General features: G+C 38.2%; 2 protein-coding genes across 3 annotated transcripts in view; both read left to right on the top strand.

Moving 5' to 3' along the window:
- Positions 1 to 22,422, top strand: part of LOC117621044 (protein PLANT CADMIUM RESISTANCE 8) — a 94,537-nt gene that overhangs the window by 30,740 nt on the left and 41,375 nt on the right.
- On the top strand, positions 15,374 to 22,073 carry LOC117621239 (malonate--CoA ligase). Of its 2 annotated transcripts, XM_034351594.1 has the most exons (17): positions 15,374 to 15,782; positions 16,713 to 16,879; positions 16,978 to 17,190; positions 17,371 to 17,560; positions 17,673 to 17,761; positions 18,267 to 18,336; positions 18,539 to 18,591; positions 18,742 to 18,849; positions 19,138 to 19,236; positions 19,723 to 19,815; positions 19,927 to 20,004; positions 20,345 to 20,449; positions 20,660 to 20,750; positions 20,926 to 20,999; positions 21,152 to 21,331; positions 21,519 to 21,572; positions 21,686 to 22,073. In XM_034351594.1, exons 1-17 carry the CDS (start codon positions 15,638 to 15,640, stop codon positions 21,728 to 21,730), a joined length of 1,854 nt encoding a protein of 617 aa, XP_034207485.1. In that variant the 5' UTR covers positions 15,374 to 15,637; the 3' UTR covers positions 21,731 to 22,073. The 2 variants fall into 2 exon arrangements, with proteins under 2 accessions (XP_034207485.1, XP_034207486.1); XM_034351595.1 differs by lacking the exon at positions 21,519 to 21,572.

Below are 22,422 nucleotides of genomic sequence, written 5' to 3'. Positions count from 1 at the left end.
CTCAGAGACATAGATTATCCTTCAACAATCTTATGCCTGCCCTTAAGACTACCTCCAAAGTCATAAGGATGCTCGCTTAGTGCCACAAGGATGTAAGCACCAAGAGTGGTGGAGAGCATGACATCATGTCACCTCCTATATAGCATTTTATGCATTTCGTCTTCTGTCATGAGGAAACATCCAATATGCACGAGGAATCATAATTGGGCATAACTCCTTTATACAAACTCTGAATGGCGAACTGTCAGTTGCGTTGCCTGCGTCTCAACATCACGAACGTCCCAGTATTCTTAGATTCCTCTAGTTCCTCGTGTAACCTTCGAAAATACCCAAAATATTATTCACAAGTGCAACCCGGCCAACACCAATCATTCTAGCTCATAAGCTTTTGTCTTTCCACACTTAGACTACCTCACAAGCGCATAGATGTCCCAATAGAGTCACGGTAGCACTCGCTTATTTGCGACCTGTGACATTAGACTGCACCATTCCAGTCTTGAGCTCCCACAACTCTTCCCAGAACAAAGGTCTTGCACCATTCGCTCAACACCCGTCACCAACTGAATTTAATACAATTGTTCGTGGCATGCGATGGTTTGAGTATTGCTAATCTTCAGCACGCTCACCAAGCTCCGCTACCATTGTTCTCACATCTTAACCTTGAACAAGCGACATCACTTTGTCAACCGTGTGTCCTCCAAGGCTCCTCAATCTGTTTGCGCATAGGTGTGGCCATATCTCTATGACATTCGTGGGTCTCCCACACTTATCTCGTCGACGCAACCTCACGTCAACGTGCCTCCGAAGTGAATCCCTTCGAATCCTAGTCAGCCTTCTCCCAACTCTGCGAGAGGTTCACCATCAAGTGTCTTCTCTCATGGGCGCCGAGCCCCATAGCTAGACAACGAGTCACTCTACCTTGTGATAATACAATCACCCCACATCCAGCAACAAACCCTCGACATCCATACATCAAGGGTTGCATAATACGTTGACAGTGTCGCATTCTTAACTCGTGGCCTGCTCATGCCCGTTCTTCAACAAAATATTAATTTTAAAACTTAAAATCCATAAAACAAATTGTAAAGAAAGTTAACTGTAAGTTTCATTCATAGCCTTTCAGCACTCCTGAATACACGGAAACATAAATGAAAACTTAATTGGAGAAATAGCTAGGTGATACTAACAAAAGGGGTTGGTTCATAACACTATCTATTATTGTAGATATAAGTCTTGGTAGATAGCTGCTCAGGAGAGGAGAACCACCACCACCACCACAAGAGAAGGAGGAGGAGGGGGTGCTTGGTCTGCTGCCTCTGTCGCCTCTCTCACTTTTGACACCTCTTCCTCTTCCGCCACTTGCGTTGCCACCGTTGCCTAAACTGCAGCTCTACCCGCTGCCTTTGGCCCTTATATTTTGGCAATACAAGCACAAGAGTCGGCCTTAGTAACCGAAGAGGCCAAACTCACCCCAACGGTACACAGTGTCCTTACCTTCCAATTATACACAAATTGCACAATTTCATGGATTTTTCCAACCAACACAACTGCTTGTCTTCCAAAGTTGTCTCATTCTAATGGTAAATAGTGCAATTACCTTCCAATTATACACAAATTGCACAACTTCATGGATTTTTCCAATCAACTCAGGTAAGTCACCACTGCTTGTCTTCCAAAGTTGTCTCACCCCAACAGTAAATAGTGCTATCACCTTCAAATTATACACAAATTGCACAATTTCATGGATTTTTCCAACCAACACAGGTAAGTCACCACTGCTTGTCTTCCAAAGTTATCTCACCCCAACGGTAAATAGTGCAATTACCTTCCAATTCTACACAACTTGCACAATTTCATGGATTTTTCCAACCAACTCAGATAAGTTACCACAGCTTGTCTTCCAACGTTATTTCACCCCGTTCATTTTTCTTCTTTCCCTTCTCCTCTCTCTCTCTTCTATTTATCTTTTTTCCATTCATCTTTTATGCGAATGATTTCAGCAAAAACCACCATCTGAATCGATCAACTCTGATACCACTTGTCATGAGATCAAAGCTCTTATACCATTTGTTATGGGATGAGCGAGCGACGCAGCGCGGAGGAAGCGAAACACATATTTCACCACTCAAAGTACACCCGTGCGGCCTAGGATCCCTTTGAATCCCAGTAAGCCTTCTCCTAACGCAGCGAGAGGTTCACCATCAAGTGTCGTCTCTCATGGGCACCACGTCCCATGGCTAGACAACGAGTCACTCTACCTTGTGATAATACAATCACCCCACATATGGCAACAAACCCTCAACATCCATACATTGAGGGTTGCATAAGATATTGACCACGTCGCATACTTAACTCGTGGCTTGCTTATGGCCGTTCTTCAACAAAATAATAATCTTAAAATTTTAAATTCATAAAACAAATTGTAAATAAAATTAACTGTAAGTTTCATTCATGGCCTCTCAACACTCCTGAATACACGAAAATAGAAAGGAAACCATAATTAGGGAAATAGCTAGGTAATACTAACAAAAGGGGTTGGTTCCTAACAGAATATATTATTGTAGATATATGTCTTGGTAGATAGCTGCTCAGGAGAGGAGAACCACCACAAGAGGATGAGGAGGAGAAGGTACTTGGCTTGCCGCCTTCGTTGCCTCTTCCTCTTTCGCCACTTGTGTTGCCGCCGCTGCCTGAACTGCAGCTGTAGCCGCCGCCATTTGCCCTTATTTTTGCAATACAAGCACAAGAGGCGGCCTTCGCAATCGAGGAGGCCACGCTCACCCCAACGGTACACAGTGCCTTCACCTTCCAAGTACACACAAGTTGCACAATTTCATAAATTTTTCCAACCAACTCATGTAAGCCACCACTGCCTGTCTTCTAATGTTGTCTCACCCCTATGGTACACAATGCCCTGACCTTCCAATTATACACAAATTGCACAATTTCATGGATTTTTCCAACCAACACAGGTAAGTCACCACTGCTTGTCTTCCAAAGTTATCTCACCCCAACGGTAAATAGTGCAATTACCTTCCAATTCTACACAACTTGCACAATTTCATGGATTTTTCCAACCAACTCAGATAAGTTACCACAGCTTGTCTTCCAACGTTATTTCACCCCGTTCATTTTTCTTCTTTCCCTTCTCCTCTCTCTCTCTTCTATTTATCTTTTTTCCATTCATCTTTTATGCGAATGATTTCAGCAAAAACCACCATCTGAATCGATCAACTCTGATACCACTTGTCATGAGATCAAAGCTCTTATACCATTTGTTATGGGATGAGCGAGCGACGCAGCGCGGAGGAAGCGAAACACATATTTCACCACTCAAAGTACACCCGTGCGGCCTAGGATCCCTTTGAATCCCAGTAAGCCTTCTCCTAACGCAGCGAGAGGTTCACCATCAAGTGTCGTCTCTCATGGGCACCACGTCCCATGGCTAGACAACGAGTCACTCTACCTTGTGATAATACAATCACCCCACATATGGCAACAAACCCTCAACATCCATACATTGAGGGTTGCATAAGATATTGACCACGTCGCATACTTAACTCGTGGCTTGCTTATGGCCGTTCTTCAACAAAATAATAATCTTAAAATTTTAAATTCATAAAACAAATTGTAAATAAAATTAACTGTAAGTTTCATTCATAGCCTCTCAACACTCTTGGTTTCATTCATAGCCTCTCAACACTCCTAAATACACGAAAATAGAAAGGAAACCATAATTAGGGAAATAGCTAGGTAATACTAACAAAAGGGGTTGGTTCCTAACACAATCTATTATTGTAGATATATGTCTTGGTAGATAGCTGCTCAGGAGAGGAGAACCACCACAAGAGGATGAGGAGGAGAGGGTACTTGGCTTGCCGCCTTCGTCGCCTCTTCCTCTTTCGCCACTTGTGTTGCCGCCGTTGCCTGAACTGCAGCTGCAGCCGCCGCCATTTGCCCTTATTTTTGCAATACAAGCACAAGAGGCGGCCTTCGCAATCGAGGAGGCCACGCTCACCCCAACGGTACACAGTGCCCTCACCTTCCAAGTACACACAAGTTGCACAATTTCATAAATTTTTCCAACCAACTCATGTAAGCCACCACTGCCTGTCTTCTAACGTTGTCTCACCCCTATGGTACACAATGCCCTGACCTTTCAATTATACACAAATTGCACAATTTCATGGATTTTTCCAACTAACTTAGGTAACTCACCAATGCTTGTCTTCCAAAGTTGTTTCACCCCAACGATACACAGTGCCATCACCTTCCAATTATACACAATTTCATGGATTTTTCCAACTAACTCAAGTAAAACACCACTGCATGTCTTCTAAAGTTGTCTCACCCCTACTGTACACAGTGCACATACCTTCCAATTGTACACAAATTGCACAGTTTTATGGATTTTTTCAACCAACTCAGATAAGTACTAGTGCCTGTCTTCCAAAGTTGTCTATACATTAAGAGTTGCATAAGACGTTGACCATGTCACATGCTAAACTCGTGGCTTACTTATGCCCGTTCTTCAACAAAATATTAATTTTAAAACTTCAAATCCATAAAACAAATTGTAAAAAAAGTTAACTGTAAGTTTCATTCATAGCCTCTCAACACTCCTCAATACACGAAAATAGAAAGGAAAATTTAATTAGGGAAATAACTAGGTGATACTAACAAAAACGGTTGGTTCCAAGCACTATCTATTATTGTAGATATATCTTGGTAGATAGTTGCTCAGGAGAGGAGGACCACCACCACCACCACAAGAGGAGTGGGTGCTTTGTCTGCTGCCTCTGTCGCCTCTCCCACTTCTGACACCTCTTCCTCTTCCACCATTTGCGTTGCCACCGCTGCCTGAACTGCAGCTGCAGCCGTCACCCTTTGCCACTATGCTTTGGCAATACAAGCACAAGAGGCGGCCTTCGCAACCGAGGAGGCTATGCTCACCCCAACGGTATATAGCACTCTCACCTTCCAATTATCCACAAATTGCACAATTTTATGGATTTTTCCAACCAACTCAAGTAAGTCACCACTGCATGTCTTCCAAAGCTCTCACCCCAACGGTACACAGTGCCCTCACTTTCCAATTATCTACAAATTGCAAAATTTCATGAATTTTTTGAATCAACTCAGGTAAGTCACCACTGCCTGTCTTCCAAAGCTGCTTCACCCCGTTCATTTTTCATCTTTCCCTTCTCCTCTCTTTCCCTTCTTTCCATTCATCTTTATGTTGATTGGTCTATAAAATTTCAAGCAATAAAACCTTTATAGTAGAGATAGGAGGTAGGGAGTAAGGTAAGGTGTTTCGAGAAAAACTGGGTGGCTGGAGCCTTGTGTGAGATAGAGAGAATATAGTGGCTAAGGTCTGTGAGGAATAACTTATGTAGAATTTCAATAAGAATTCAGACGTACCTCAATCTTTGTGCGTAGCCAAGTATTTATAGGGGGCCTTGTCGAGGTTGGTGGGGTTGGTGTAATTGGTGAGGTTGGTGTGGTAGGTGTATTTAATGATTAGGGATTTAACCAAATCCTTAATTAAGGCGATGATCAAATACATCCAATTTGAATTAGGTAACCTCTCAATCAACGCCCAAACTTGAACTCGGCATAATCTACTTCCGTAGCATCCACAAGGGAATAAGTAAAACACCCTCCTCACAACATAACACTCATATATATATAAAAGTTATACGTTTGGAGGGGTTGCCATAAAGAACCTAAAAAGAGAAAAACTTCTTAAGCCTATAAATCCAAAATTTAAAATTTAAAAATAAATAATGTCATAATCAAGGGTTCTCTCCTCCCAGAAAAGCAAATACCCATGTTCAACCAAATGGGGAAACGACAATGCTATTCTTCCTCTGGTTTTTGGCTGCACAGCTGAAGCCTTGCTCTCTACCTCTCTACTATAGAGACTCTAGAGGTTTGCTTGAAATTTTATACATTCATCATCATTAAAGATGAATGGAAAGAAGAGAAAGAGGAGAGAAAGAGAGAAAGAGAGAGAGAGAGAGAGAGAGAGAAGAGAGAAGAGAAAGAAGAAAAATGCAAGGAATGAAACAACTATGGAAGAAAGTCAGTGGTGACCTTGGAAAAATCCATGGAATCGTGCAACTGGTGCATAATTGGAAGGTTGGGGCATTATGTACGGTTGGGTTGAGCGTGTTCTCTTGGGTTGCGACAGCTGCTTCTTGTGCTTTTATTGCCAAAGCGCAGTGGCAAAGGGCAGCGGGGACATCTGCAATTCAAGCGGCGGCGGCGGCAGCTGCAATTCAAGCGGTGGCGGCGGCAGCAGCTGCAGTTTAAGCTGAGGAGGCAGCAGCAGCGGCGGCAGCAGCTGCAGTTCAAGCAGAGGAGGCGGAGGCGGCAAGCCAAGCACCCCCTTCTCCTCCTCCTGTGGTGGTGGTGGTGGTGGTTCTCCTTTCCTAAGCAACCAGCTACCAAGACTTAGATATAAGTGTTAGGAACCAACATTTTGTTAGTTGTTTCCAAGTGAATTACTTTTTGGTTAGTTATTTTTAATTGTCATTCCTTTTTCTTTTTGGGTTTAAATTAGTACAAATATCACTATGCATTTAATGCATAAGAAACTCAATCTGATGCCATGATTATATCTTTACTCTGCTTATGAAACTCTGTGTTTTGATTGTGGTTTCAGAAAAGCATTTAGTAATTTTCAGTCCATTTATCACTTACAATTGCAAGTTCCTCATATTTATAGTAATTTTATATATGTTTACACGTTTTTTTTTTCCTGCCCATGGGATTAAAGAGATTAGGCTTTCAAAAAGAGAACGTAGTAGAAGGATCAAGGCCCAAACCTATCTGCTTGATTTGATATGGATGGTAGTTGCAAAATAGTCCTCACATCCGATGGTGCGCACCTACTCAGGGGATGATGCCAAGAGGAGGAGGAGGAGGAGGAGGAGGGGGGTTTCTTGGCTTGCCACCTCCACCGCCTTTATGGTCGTTGCAACAAAGGACAAAACTCTAAATCCAACATTAACATAGGCCTTCATTTTTCACTTGTCCATGGATTGGATCACCCAGTTCATTTTCTCAACCACCTTAGGTAAGTCAGCACTCACCGTTTTGAAAGCCTTGTTCACCCGCTCCAAAAGGCCTTGTATCGAAGCGCGCTACTACCGGGGCCAGAAATGAGAGTACAATTAGGTGATGAGTGGTGAATCCGCTTTTTGATAGACTTTTTTTCGAACAATTATGGTTAAGAGAGGAAGAACTCGGCCGTAGGTTCTAAGCCTAGATTACAAGGCCTTTTGGACTCGATTGATGGTTGAGTATGTCATTCAAAGCAAGAACCAAAATAATCCACCAATCAAATCAGTAAAAAAAACTTTATATTTACACGAGCAGAAAACCCTCTGTAAGTATCATAACTCCTGGTCTCATACTACTAATTATTGCGTAGTATTTCCATGACATAATTGTTTGCAGCTGCCAACTCAAGAGCTTGGAGTTCTACTTCATCCTAAAGCCATTGCCTCACTTTAGTTGCACCTGATTTTGGTACATGATATCTTGAGAGAAATGATAAGTGCAAAATTGTGCAAAGTTGAAGACTGAGTTAGCAACTTGTTTTGGGCTTAACATCTTCATTCGACCATGGTTTGGCCCAATGACACGTGGTTGGAAATATGACATTCTGAACTTCAAGTTGGAGGGCTCAAAGTCGTCATTTGCTGAAGGAAAACCTAAGTTATGAGCCCACAAAATTGTTGGTCATTCTGACATAAGCTGACAAGACCTGCCCCGAATTTCCTGAAACCCGAGACGAATCCTGTGGAAATTCCCGACATTACCCCGATGTCGGGCCCACTTCTAAAACTATATCCATTTTCTCAAAAAGGAATAAGGGCACGAGACTTTCTACCGAAATTTCGGCAGAATCTCCCCTGTAAATTGAACATGTTCTAAATTTCAACATGCAAAAAATTCACAATTTAATATCCCAACAGGCAGCACGCACAATATAACAACATACAATTCACATAGACGGCCTCCAACCTTCAAATAATCCGAAGCAAAACTACCAACAAACTCTAAATAATGCCAATAATGAATTCAGACAATTTATGAATGCCCACTATAATCAGTATAAAATGACTTCCCAAATATCCAACATATGAGGTTTTAATCTCCTAGCATGATCACACCTCGTTTTCACCCAAATTTCAGGACCAACGACAAGGTCAGAACCAATCTCAATAAAACAACATTTAGTCTGCGGCTGCACCTAGGCACTACCCTAGGCTGCCTACGCACCTTTACTGAGGGATCAAGCCACACATAGTTCTTTCCAATATAACATAACAATCCTTTATTCATATCCCTGGTAATCATATAATCTCCCCATATGCCGAAAAATCCAAAGCCACGTATGGGGTCTGTTAACATGCTGAAAAACCTACGTCACGTGTGACCTAACCATCACATAATCTCCCATATACGCCAGACCATCCAACACCACGTATGAGGTATGTCCTCACGCCAGATAACCTACGTCACATGGGACCTAACAATCACAAAATCTCCCCATATGCCGGAACATCCAACGCCACGTATGGGGTCTGCCAACATGCCAGATAACCTACGCCACGTGTGACCTAACCATCACATAATCTCCCCCATATGCCGAAACATCCAACGCCACGTATGGGTCTATCCTTACGTCGGATAACCCACGCCATGTGGGACCTAACAATCACAAAATCTCCCCATAAGCCTAAAAATCCAACGCCACGTATGAGGTATGTCAACACGTCGGATAATCTACGCCACATGTGACCTAACCATCACATAATCTCCCCCATACGCTGGAACATCCAAAGCCATGTATGGGGTCTGTCAACACGCAGGATAACCTACGCCACGTGTGACCTAACAATCACAGGATAGTACTTACAGTGTAATCAATATCCGGGGAGGTACATAGGGTAGTGTGTGTAGCGCTTCAAACTGACATACTCTTAATTATCTAAAGTAATAATAGAGGTATTCCAAATTTAGTGATACCAGTCTATAGTAGACAGCAACGTAATTTAATCAGAAAAATAATATTATTTTTAGACCAACGGTCATACACATAAACATAAATTTCATAAAGATCCTAGAACAATTTAAATATTATTCAACGCTTGTTTTCACACAAATTTCGTAAAATACCGTATCACACAACTAGAACATTATACTTTATTTATAATCAAATAATACTAATTAATGATAAGCAACAACCTATAAGGAAAATCCCAAATTGAATCAATTTCCAATTTAACCTCAAATAATAGTTAAGATTCGATAAAAAAAGTAATCCTAATACCTTCCGAAGGGTGAAACTACCTCGGAAGACTCACGGTCAACCGAGGGGTCCAACTACCCCAACTTGGTCAAACGGGCCCATGGGGCCACAACCTCCAAATTCCGATCCGAAAGTTCCTATAGGTTCCACAAGGTTTAGGATACACATCCCGCAAGTTTGGTCTGGATCGGTCTGTCGGATCACTCACGATCGGACGGTTACTAGAACCTAGCCTTAGGGTTGGCATTTCCAGAGTATCTGGGACTCCGTTTTACGATCCGTCAAATCTTATATGATCCTAAGAATGTCTAGAGTAACATATTATAAATCTAAGACTATCCAAAGGTTTAAACCTATTGAACCCGGATAACGCACAATATGGGATATCCGTTCGAGACTCAAACGGTATCCAAATTGAAATCCGAGCACACCTACGCGCTCAAGACAATAAGGGCATCGCATCGGGATACAATGCCCTATTTCTACAGTGCCCACGCATCGCCACAAGCGCGGGCAGCGCGTGGGTGTTCAAAATGATTACGCATCGCCGGAAAATCTCAAAACCATGGCTTAAGACTCTTACCCTAGGTATAACACCCTATTTGAAACCAGTTTTGTTCTTGGACCTACCCGAAAAAGTGACCGGAAGTGGCTGGAATCAGAGGCCAAAAATCGGCCAAACTTCCATCGCTTAATCGACCTTCAAAACGCAGAAATCTCTCAAATCTAACACAACAGGCAACAAGAACAGCTCGAGAGGTTCAAAATCCATACATGGATCATTAGAAATGGTGGCCGAACGACGGCGAACGAAGCCGAAGAAATTTCTGTCAAAATCGGTGCGATTCTGAGCTTTTTCCGATGGAATCATGCGGTTCCAAGGGCGGGGCTGGTCGGGAAAGGAAGGGGGAGAAGCGATGGTTCGAACATGACCGGTCTCGAGGCCAGTCGTGGACGGTGGTGGCGGCGGTGGCTTTGAGAAGCCACCGGCTGTGCAGAAAACGAAAGGGGGAGGAGGGGTTTTTCTCGCGAGGGAGAGAGAGAGAGAGAGAGAGAGAGAGAGAGAGAGAAATTTCTGTTTTTATAAAAATCTCATTTCGAAATAATTACGATTGTGTCACTGAGTTTCTTTTGATCGTAACTTCCTCGTTACAACTCCAAATCGAGCCCACTACGTGTCTACGAACTCATCTCGTCGAGCTCTACGCAACAGTACAGCTGAAATTCTCAAATTCCTTCCCGGTCAAAAAGTCAACTTTAAACCCAATAAAAACATTCTAGGAGTAAAATGGTCTTTTATCTACATAAATTAATAATTACCAATTTATTTAGGACCGGGTCGTTACATAAACATAAGCTAATTGTTGCTTGGTTCTGACCTAAGCATGAGGTAGAGCATGGTGTAAATAGTTGCCATAGAAGACTAAAGCTAAAGCGTAATGATATTTACACAGTTTTCACCATAATTTTACATGCAATCGGGTTAACTGGAATTTGATATTAAATTTAAAATAATCACAAAATATAATATATATATATATATCGTTCCCGTATCAATGTGATTAGATTTCAAGACTTGTACCAACGAAATGAACATAACTACTGCAAGAAATGCTAATTAGTGAGAAGAAGGAAATTAAGATCGTTAATTACCGCTTTACTTGTACTTTTATTCTTTTTAAACGAAGATCAATATGTATTGTACAGTAGTTATAACTTGTTGTACCATGACAGAACAAAACTAGAGTTTGTTTAATATCAATATTGTGTATGATTGAGGTTTCTTCTTCTTTTCCAATTTAATAAGCAAGCACTTGAAGGTGTCTTTCATACAAATTTAGATCGATACGAATGTTATTCATTATATATATACCAGGAAACGAAAATAATGAAAACAAAAATAACAAAGGAAAGTAGGATTAAGCACAATACATATCAGGAAAGTTTGGGCTGTGGATCAGTTTATTTTTTAGGATAATTTTCCAAATTCAGCCGCCTAATAATCTCCCTATTGAAATTTGAATGCATACAAAGCAAATCAAATTGTAATTACAAAAAGTTTAAATTAGATAACTTTATAGCAGAAAAAAGCATCATAATATTAAGAATCAATATATTTGAGGTTGACTCAATTTTTATGGTGGATTCCAGTTTGTTGGTGGATTCCAACATTATTATTTGTAGGGTTATCATTCGATCTCCCTATCCCTTATTTTAGGGATAGCGAGATATAAGGGATAGAGAGATCGAACGATAACCCTACAAGTAACAATATCGGAATCCACCAACAAACTGGAATCCACTAGAGAAATTGAGTCAACCTCAAATATATTGATTGAAAATAAGATGAATAAACTTCAAATACAATGCCATGAGTTGGCTTAAATAGAAAACAAAGAAACCCTAAAACCGTAGGAAACCCTAGATTCTAGAATATTCCTAAATTCAAGAAAATAATAAAAATCATATTAGGAAAATAATATCCTAATAGATAACTTATTCTTCAAAATGTAAAATTAAATATAAAATTAAATACAAATCTTGACGAAATCATAATTGCTTCAAACTTCCTTAATCAATTAGAAAATCCCAATGATACGCCTTCCTTCTTTTCCTAGCGCTATAATTGACATTTAATTGGAATTTTCCTCTCTTGCACAATTTCCTTTCAACTTTGAGCCACGTTATTTTAATTAATTTTTCACACCATAATTGATCCATATTTTGTCATACATCACGCGATATTTGAGACACTAGAAGTCAAAATAGTTCTTCCATTCATCATGGTTTTTGAAGAAGCCATCCATGTCCTGACCAACAAGCGCTATAAATTATTGATGGCTATTAACACATACAAGGCATGGCAAAATATAATAATGTTGAAGCAAAATTTATAATTAATGCAATTGCTTGTGAATTCAAATTGGAATATTAATCTTTGAGGTTTTCCTTGGCAGACTCAAAGCATCAAAGCCAAGATCAAGGTTTTAAAAAAAAAACAAACAAACAAATTAAAGATAAAACTACGTACTGACCTCCATGTATTCCGAATCTCTTCCATCTTTTCATCAAGAGATCTAAGTACCGAAACTGTTTCTCTATATGTAGAGATATAGTTACATATAAACTTAAAGAAGGTGGCTCCCACCAGTCCCAACACTAGAGTTGAAATATCTTTCCTTGCCATTAATTAAGATTAGGAAAAATGTAAAGTTGGGTCGATTCTTTTTGGTTAGACAAAGAAAATTGAGAAGATATAAACAAGTGCTCTGAGTAGCAAAAGTATCTGTGAGGGTTTAGGGAGCACAAAATGAATTCATCTATAAGCTATATATACGTGCGAGAAATAAAAAAAGATAATATTTATCTTTTCCTTCAAGTAAAGCAAAAGGACATATCTCGGGCATATATTCACTTTCCCATATATAAATTATTGAATCCATATTTGATTAGGTTTTGTCTCCTTGTAATAGACTGATGTAATTAGGTTGATTTATGAGTCAATTACAATTACTTATTGTATAAGTGTATAACCACGTATCACTATCAATTACTTATTGTATAAATGATGTAGGTTATGTCATTAATTCACAAAATATGGGGAAAAGTTTTTATTTATTTTAAATTTTCTAAAGAAAAGATAACCAATGGTATTATTGGAAGTAAAATGAACATTGAGAAAAGTCAAGTAAACACGACACGTTTTGTTTTTTTTGTTTTTTTTTGTTTTTTTTTTGAAACGTGAAAGACATAACAAAGTAGACCCTCTAAGGATCTGTACACCATACAAATCTAATTTGAAATCACTATTAATTTTCTTGGGAAAAATCTCAAATCAAATACAATAAACACGACACGTTAGTATCATTACGTATCATTTTTTGTTGTGTACCCTTATTTTACCCAAATTGAACAAAAAAGCTTTTCAAAGAGAATTTTATAAACATGGTAATTTCAGACCACAAGTATAATAATTAACACAACCATTGCTGCTCACGAAAACACTTAACCCACCCATTCCAAAACAACATTCAACCAACTCACCCATTTTCAAAATACTTTGTATAGAAAGGATGTGTTATATATATTATGCACTGTATGCCAACGGTGCTGTGAATTTTAATTTGGGTGGGCCTCAAGACACACCTTGCCTTCCTACGACATATTTTTATCGTATTCTTTCTGAACTGTGTAACTCCATAATACTGTTTATTAAAGCCCTAAATTTGAAATCTTGTTTGAACTAAACCCCCATTGAGTTCTTCATATTTATGTTTGTGGATTAGTATTTTTCCTTCTTTTAATGTATCGTTTAACAAAAGTCATTCCTTTAATAGCAATAAAATCTTATTTGAACTACTATATCTGATATAATTATTTTTGTGTTCTCCTTGACTCAATCGAGCACCTTCAAAGTAGCAAATCTCCCTCCCAACAATAGACCATTTGTAGGGATGCATAATGGCACAGACCCTTTGCAGCGTTCTCTTTGACACAAGTGGGGTTTGGCTTTTTCACCCTTGAGTATCATGTAGGGCAGATTCAGGCAACTCTACTACTTTTTTTTTTTTTTTTTTTTTTTTTTTGTGGGTAAAATTGTTATTAGAACTATTTGAGGCGGATTTGAACGTCTATATTAATTTGTCATGAACTATTTAGGATGGATTTGGATTTCTCTTTTTGAGGCCGATTTGGATCTTTGTTTACTACTTACACATGATATTGTTTAATGTTTTGCTTTAATATTTGTTGTTGAATTTATTGTAATACTAGAAAGCACAATATGGCAAACCTTTTGAAGCAAGCAAGAATATGACATATTATATACTTGAGAAATATAGATTACATAACCCTAAAAGCTAAAAAAGGGTTTAGGGAACTTTCTTGCGGGCAAGGCCCTTTGATTGTTTTAACTGAATTCTTGTGGAAACTGACATTTATGAATTTTTATAAAAAAAATTACTAGAGTTGCCCTGAATCTGCCCTACATGATATTCAAGGGTGAAAAAGCCCTCTTCTTTAGTGCTTTGGAATAGTTCAAAGTTTTGTATCACTTGTAGTAACTGAAATTAGCCCTCTTCTTTTTCTTTTAATTTATCAGCACGTTTTTGGTGGAGAAAATAAATTTAAAAAAACACTCTACAACTGGAGGACGACAATATGGTGAGTCGACATGCCCTGCCATTCAAATAGTTTGACAAAATATCTGGGAACAAAATCAAAAAATATGGAGAAATTTTTTGGAACCCCACGGTGGGCTCTAGTTTCTCGAAGCTGCCTCTTGGGTTGGGCCTTGTGGCCCTTACGGCTAAGTGAGATTTTGGAAAAATTGAAGGTCCAAAGAATCTCGTTCATAGTAGGGAAATTTGGTAGGTCCAAAAAGTTTCCTCTAATCATCATCTGCCCTTCTTTTTTTTTTTTTTTTTTTTTTTTTTTTATATTTATGGTAGACATGCGCCTTTGTTTCTTCTATTACCATTTGTGTCTAAAAGTATTAACAATTTAACCTTAGATTAGCATAAACCCTACGCTTTGAGTAATTCCTTTTTTCTTTATTTGTCTTTTGGGTCATTGGAAAAATTGCAAATATGATTCACTTGTAAAAAATTGTTCCAACACCCTTCAATCGTATGTGTTTAACTTAGCCTTTATCATTCAATCGATGACTTTAATGCATTTCTTGGTCACTTAGATGCGGAATTATTCATCCATTTTGTATTTTAAAAAAAATCAAAATAACATTATCTTATACACATGAACATTAATTTTGTAATCATTGTAGATTATCAAAAAGAAAACTTTGTAATTGTGAGGCACCTAATTGTAGTTAAGAAAGAACAACAATTATATCTATGATGTCATTCACATTCAGACTGTAATTCCTGAAAAATAAAAAATAACAGTTTACGGTTATTTAAAAAAAACAAAAAAAAGTTCAAACAGTTCACTCAAAATTTGTAGTACAGAAACATTTGTTAAAAACACGAGTTCTTATAATCTTTTTAAACGCTATAGAATTCTAATTGTATACACCCCATCTCACAAATTAGAACCCAAAATGTGAAAATCATTTCTCCTCTAATCTCTCCCTCGTAAAATTGTGTCTTTTTAACTTGCCGTTTCGCAGCAGAACTCAAGTTCAAATTGTCAAGGCTCAAAGCACCAGCGACCAGACATAACCAAACCATCAACCTTTTGATTGAATGCAGCCAAGACCAAAACCAAACTAATCTTAAGCACACCACCAACAACAACAACTGCGTCATCACTGACTGACCAAAAATTGTGACCATTTAATAGGCCACACCTAAAATGAGATCCACCTCCCCATTTAAATCTCTCAACCGACAGCTGAAGTCCCTCTGCTTTTATTCCCCTGCTTTGCGTCTCAGGGCCTCCTGCTACTTCAGAAGGACCAACCATTTTCTCTGCTTATCAGAATCTCGTCTTTTCTCTTGTAAGTTACTACTTTTATGTTGTTTAGCCCACAAGATGTTTGCTCTTTGGTTGCTGAGAAAGTTAGAGAGAGGAAGTTTTAAGATTGTCTTGGGTTTTGGAAAAATTGAGGACTGGACTGAATAGGATATGGTTTTTTCTTTTTCGGTTTCCTGGGTTGTGCATTGTGAAGGGTTTTCATGTTCCTGTGTTTTCACTCGTTAGCCAAACATAGCATTGATGCGGTTTTTGTTTCTTTATTGATTTTTGTTATTGTGTATTAATGTTCTTTGAGTTGGGACCCCAAAACTGGACAAATTCCTTTTCTTTTCCCAGGAACACTTAGAATGATTTGTAACCTCACTTCATATATGAAATCATGATAACAGAATTTCAGTATTGAACTCCTATATTTTGACCCAATTAATAAAGGCCCTTTACAGTTTAGGTGTTTAAACCCAGGCAAGGCCCTGTGATCGGAGAAAAATAAGATAAGAAAATGGGAGTTGAATGTTTCTAGTTGATCAAAGGCCTACATTCCTTTCTATATGACATTTGGTGGTGTATCTATCATGTGCATCTTATATGGCAGATGCATGGTTTAATCACGTCTGGTTATTGATATCTTCTATCAGCTGTACTGATCACTTGTAATTTTTACTTGTCCCTTGGATGTTCTGTTAAACACAATGTGCCCCTTCAAATGTCCTTAACTCAACTATAGTAAATATGGTTGGGAATTCAGTTTTTAGGTTATGGGGACTGTGGATTAAAATTTCACAATTAGTAAAAGACTCCTCATTTTGTGTTTCTATCTAAGAAAGTTGCACTTGCAATGCTTGTTTGTTGATAGTTTTGTTGCAACGGCTGAATGAATCATTGTGCTATGCGCAGGTAGAAGCTAGATGTATATTTGATTATCTGCTCTTTTTTGTTTTCTAATCCCTTACAGCATTGCAATCTGGTTCATTTATGGATGCGGTAAAGGTAACTAATCAAGGGTCTGCAACTCGTGATGATGTTGCTATTAGATATGATCAGAAGAGTTACAGTTACAATCAACTAATCTCTTCTGCATCAAGTATATCTAGCTTGTTATCTAGTCGTCACTTGAACGCGGTGAGTTTTAGTTTTTTTTTTTCAATTTTTTTATTTCAACATTTATAGTTTCTTTCCCACAATATTTTTGCTTATTCTTTAGTGTCTTTGGCGTACAGACTTCCGAAGCAAGTAAGCATGAATCTCCTTCAGCAGCAATTGATTGTGGAAGAGGACAAGGGCATCTTGGAGGGGCTAGAATAGGAATTGTGGCCAAGCCCTCAGCCGAATTTGTTGCTGGTATACTTGGGACCTGGCTTAGTGGAGGTGTTGCGGTTCCACTTGCTCTCAGCTATCCTGAAGCTGAGCTCTTGCATGTGATGAATGATTCAGTGAGTCCCCAATATCCCCTTTGTTTTACTTTTCTTTCTTAGTGACTTGTGTTTTTCTCAACGCTATTTATTGAGTTACTAGTTTTAATACATGTTGCCATACCTTATCTTCATTATGTATTTTTCTATTTTATTTTTGGCATAAATTCTGTAGGCCTTAAATGATTATCTGGTTTACAGGATGTCTCCATGATTCTGAGTACTGAAGATCACCAGCAACTTATGGAAAATGTTGCTGCTAAATGTGCTGCTCAAGTTTCTCTTATTCCACCCGTTCCTAGCAGTTCTTCAGAAAAAAGCGCAGATCGTAATTTACAAGCTGGAGAAATAGACGCAGATAGAATTTTTCACCGGAATAAAAAGCAATCAAGTAAGAGAGATTGTGTGCCTTTAAGAATGTGCAGATTTATATCCTTGATTGGTTATGCTGTAGGAGTTAATAACAAATTTTGATTATTGTGCTGTCATTTTTTGTTATGAAGGTGACGATCCTGCATTAATTATATACACTAGTGGTACAACAGGAAAACCTAAAGGAGTTGTGCATACGCACAAAAGCATCAGTGCACAGGTATGCGCCCCATCTATCCTTGCAAGCAAAGATTTAGCTATATTTCGTTCAACCACTAAAATAGTTTCAAGTGAGGTGTAGGATACACATGTCACAATAAGGGTCTTCATTATAATGGACAACAGATGATGTAATATAATTTTTATATACAGGATCACTGTTTTAGAAACATTTTCTCTTGATTAGTAGGCATCTATAGTTTAGGGTTTGTTTGTCAAGTTTGGCTATTTCTTCTAAGAAGTCTTCTTTGATGTTAGCTTTGCAATGCATCTCATTTCATGTGGGCTACTTGTCCACGGACTTGTGTTGCAAAGAAAAAAAAAAAAAAAAAAAAAAAAAAAACATCTCTTGGTGTTCATTTATTGTTTCACTTTTATGCGTTATAACATTATAAGTCATGTAATGGAGCTATTCTTGTAGGTCATGCACTATTTTCCTTGACTCTAGTGTCTCTATTCCAAGTTAACTATGGTTGACTCTTGCCCTGATGTTGCCTCAATTTCAGGTCCAAACCTTGGCAGAAGCTTGGGAGTATACATATGCTGATCAGTTCTTGAATTGTCTACCACTACATCATATCCTTCTACTTTTATGTACTTGCTTGCAAATTGTACTGTTTCCATATGCAGTCTCAGCTTACGTTTAGTTGATGTCTTCTGTGTCTTCCTTTTCTGTTAGAAACTTGATTGGAAATTCCAAGTCGCACTGAAATTTATCCTTGTTGGTTTATGGCTTTGATGATTGATTGAAACATGGTATCCTTAACCTATAACATACATGTTCATGGGCTTTTCAATGCTGTACTTGCCCCCCTCTATGCAGGTTCCACGGTAATATACTCTCCTTTTTCTGTTTTCCTTGGTTGCCTTGACAACTGAAGGCTTTCACCGTTGCTTTTCCCTGGAACGGCTTTGTTTGGCTGCATGAGTCTTGCTCAGCTACTAATTGTAATTTAATTTCTTCTGTTTATGTTGTTGAAGGTTGAGTTTATGCCAAAATTTAGCGTGAGGGGTATTTGGCAGAGATGGCGTGAATCATATCCAATAAATGGAACTAAGGCAGCTGATGGCATAACTGTATTTACAGGAGTAAGTCTACTCTGTATGTGAAGGATGTTTTTGCTAATATGAAAATCTATTGCAAGTCATAACATATTATAATTGCACTAGAATACAAATTCTTGGGAAAGCGCCATATTCTAAAAAGCAGGTATCTCCTGCTTGTTAGTTGATTTATTGGTTTTATAATCTTCAATACGTGAATTGAAGGTTAAACATGCTATGCATCTACTGCATCTCTCATTGTACTGATTTTTGATGCGAAATAATTATCTTAATTTAGTTAGACTGCAAGTTAAGTGGCTTGTATTTGTGTAGGTTCCGACCATGTATACTCGATTGATACAAGCTCATGAAGCAATGGATCCAGAGCTAAAAGCTGCCTCTGCCTGTGCTGCAAGACAGTTGCGTCTTATGGTAAGTAGCATGATAGATTTTTCTTTCCCCAATAATGGTTTTGTATCTATATTGTGAACAGGAACTAAGATGCTTTTGTTTGATTATTGGATCTTTATCGGAAATACGTGTAAAAATCTACTCTTTAAATACTGACTGAAAATTAATTGTAAGGTACTAATATGGGGAATGATAATTGTGAGAGTATTTGTATCTACACAAGTTTGTAGGCTCTCTTTCCATTACCACAGCATCCCTGGTGGTAGTGGAACTTTCTCCGTTCTTCTGGTTTACATGAAAGGTAAGGCAACAAAAAAGGACACCATGAATGTGGGACTTTATCCCAGGTCTTTTCAGATAACATCAGGATACATCATCGGCTAAGTTAATTAGCTCCTACGGAGAACCACCCAATGTTATCATGAAAATTGGCCTTTACATTCCTCTATGTTAAAGTCTATGGTGAATCCTATACCCATGACTAAGAAACTTATTTCTTTCTCCCAGATGTGTGGTTCCTCTGCACTCCCTCAACCTGTAATGCATAAATGGGAATCCATCACAGGACATCGTCTTTTGGAACGATATGGCATGACAGAGGTAAGTGATATTTAGTTTAAATTACTTTGAACTAGTATTCTGACTTTATGAAGAGAGTGCATGTATCCAAAAAATAAAGTTTCTTATCATATATGGTTTTGATGTTTTTAGTTTGTCATGGCAATATCAAACCCCTTAAGAGGTGAGCGGAAGGCAGGCACGGTTGGAAAACCATTTCCAGGTGTGGAGGTAAGTGGGCTGGTTATGAAATATACTTATAGCAGCAATTTTACCATAAGAAACTTATGAAGGAAGCTTTTCGCATGCAGATTTTAATAATTAGCCCTGGTGCTGAAGGGAACCACTTAAAATAGCAAAATCTTAAGACATTTAGTGCATGCATATTTTACATGCTCATTGACAAAGACTATATCCTGGTCCTTGAAACAGCTTATAAATTGTAGAGTTACAAAGCTGGTGTACTTTACTGGTGGTGTCCCATAATTGACATGGGAGTGTTTTTCTCAATAAAAGTAACTACAAATTAGTATCTATATATGTATGTTTATAAGATCTGTATTTGTTATAGGTAAGGATTGTTGCAGAAGATGACAGTGGAAGTGATATTATAGGCGTGGGTGAGCTTTGTATCAGAAGCCCTTCAGTATTCAAGGAATATTGGAAACTTCCTGAGGTAATTTCTGATTTCAGAAATTTGATGCTACCTGCGATAACAAACCACACATACACACGCACACCTGCATTTATGTTTGTGAGATGTGTTTTTCTTTTAATTGAAGAATGGAACATGGAGTAATGAAATTCTGCATTTTACGTATATGGCATAATGAAATTCTGAAGAATATCAACAAATTTCTCTTACGACATTGTGGTCATTGTCTAGGTAACCAAGGAATCATTTACAAGTGATGGGTTCTTCAGAACTGGAGATGCTGGTACAGTGGACGAAGATGGGTACTATATCATATTGGGACGTAAGGATACCTAGAACTCATGTGCATGATACTCTTATTGATGCAATCCTTCAATTTTGTTTTTTACCAGTCTCAGATTTTGATGCTTCTGGTTAGCAATGCACATACTTAAAGGACGTCTAACTGAGAATGAATTCTTCTTTCTTCTTCCATATTTTTTGATGACATGTATCAGGTACTAGTGCTGATATTATGAAGGTTGGTGGATACAAGTTATCTGCATTAGAAATCGAATCAGTTCTTTTACAGGTGGATTTTTGACCTCTATTCCAGTTTTCTTATGGATATGCTATGATTTTGTTCTTTTTCTTTGTAGGTCTATCATTATAAAGAAAAATGAAAAATTAAAGTGCTCAATGAACGATTGAATTTTTCTAACTAAAATCACCCCTTTTATGTAGCACCCGGCTGTGGAGGAGTGTTGTGTGTTGGGCTTGCCAGACGAAAACTATGGAGAAATTGTTTGTGCAATAATAGTGCCAGAGGTTGAAGCGAAAAGGAAACAAAAGGAAGAACTGAGACCTGCTATAAGCTTGGAGGATCTATCTGCTTGGGCAAAAGACAAACTTGCACCATACAAGGTACTACTGACCATCATTCATTTTTTTTCTCTTCCTTTGGAGTTTTTATGATCAGTCCTCTTCAGTTATCAAGTAATAAACATTCTGTTCTCATGAATAGTAACTTCCAAATCCTTGTCACATTTTTCAAACAACACAACTACATTCTCAAATGAGCACTACAAATAACTGCATTACATTTTTCCAGATACCGACACGACTGCTTCTGTGGGATTCAATACCTCGGAATGCGATGGGAAAGGCAAGTTACTTTTACATTTCCTTATTTGCTAAGCTACAAAAGCTTTGTTTATTTCTTTGTATTTACATCGCATTAACTTGTAAGGTGTATTTACATTGCGCATCTGATTGCAGGTGAATAAAAAAGAGTTGAAGAAAACTCTGGCTTCTGATTCATAGACTTGATTGCAGAACAGAAAGAAAGGAATTAAGAAGCTATGGCACACACAACATGAAGTTTTGGAAACTAAAGTTCGAATTCAACGTAGGAAGTATCCTTGTCATGCGGTTGTGGAACGTGACTCGTGAATGTCTGGTAGGGTAGTCTAGATAAAGTGAATATGATGCAGGGAGTTGAGGGAAATCAATTGTTGAAGCTCTTTGCAGCTAGTCCACATTTTTTTTGGGTATAGATTTCTGAATAAATAATAAACTTAGTATCAGTATGTAAAGACGAAGTTCAAAATATATAATTGACCTCATCTCATTTAAAGCTAAATCCTTTGAATCAGCCTTTGAATTAGTTACAATGTTTAAACTTAAAGCTTGCATATTTTGGACTCTCCTTCTCTCCTCTCTTTGGTTTCTGTTCTGAGCTTTGCCCCCATCTCACCCAAATCATAATAAGATACATCAATTTCCATGAGAACTGACAAAAGATTTGGGCTGCAAAACATTTTTCATGACTAAGATATCGTTATTACCATGTTACCTATCTGGACATAGAAAACAATGTTTTTACCCACTTAAGCACCTTGAACATTTTAAAGATTTGATTTCATAAATTTTGTATCGTCCTTCTCTTCTCCGAATTAACTTGATGAAGATAATATTTTCCCGCATTGATTGTACAATACGAAAAAAAATTCATT

This window comes from Prunus dulcis, chromosome 3 (assembly GCF_902201215.1).
Source record: "Prunus dulcis chromosome 3, ALMONDv2, whole genome shotgun sequence".
NCBI classification, from domain to species: domain Eukaryota; kingdom Viridiplantae; phylum Streptophyta; class Magnoliopsida; order Rosales; family Rosaceae; genus Prunus; species Prunus dulcis.
Note: the sequence above shows the minus strand (reverse complement) of the source record. Positions and strands in the feature narration are given on the sequence as shown.

Coding starts and splice junctions, on each gene's coding strand:
- LOC117621239 (XM_034351594.1), top strand. CDS start 15,638: ATGAGATCCACCTCCCCATTTAAATCTCTCAACCGACAGCTGAAGTCC. Junction 18,592..18,741: donor CCCTCTATGCAGGTTCCACG/GTAATATACTCT, acceptor ATGTTGTTGAAG/GTTGAGTTTATGCCAAAATT. Junction 18,850..19,137: donor GCATAACTGTATTTACAGGA/GTAAGTCTACTC, acceptor GTATTTGTGTAG/GTTCCGACCATGTATACTCG.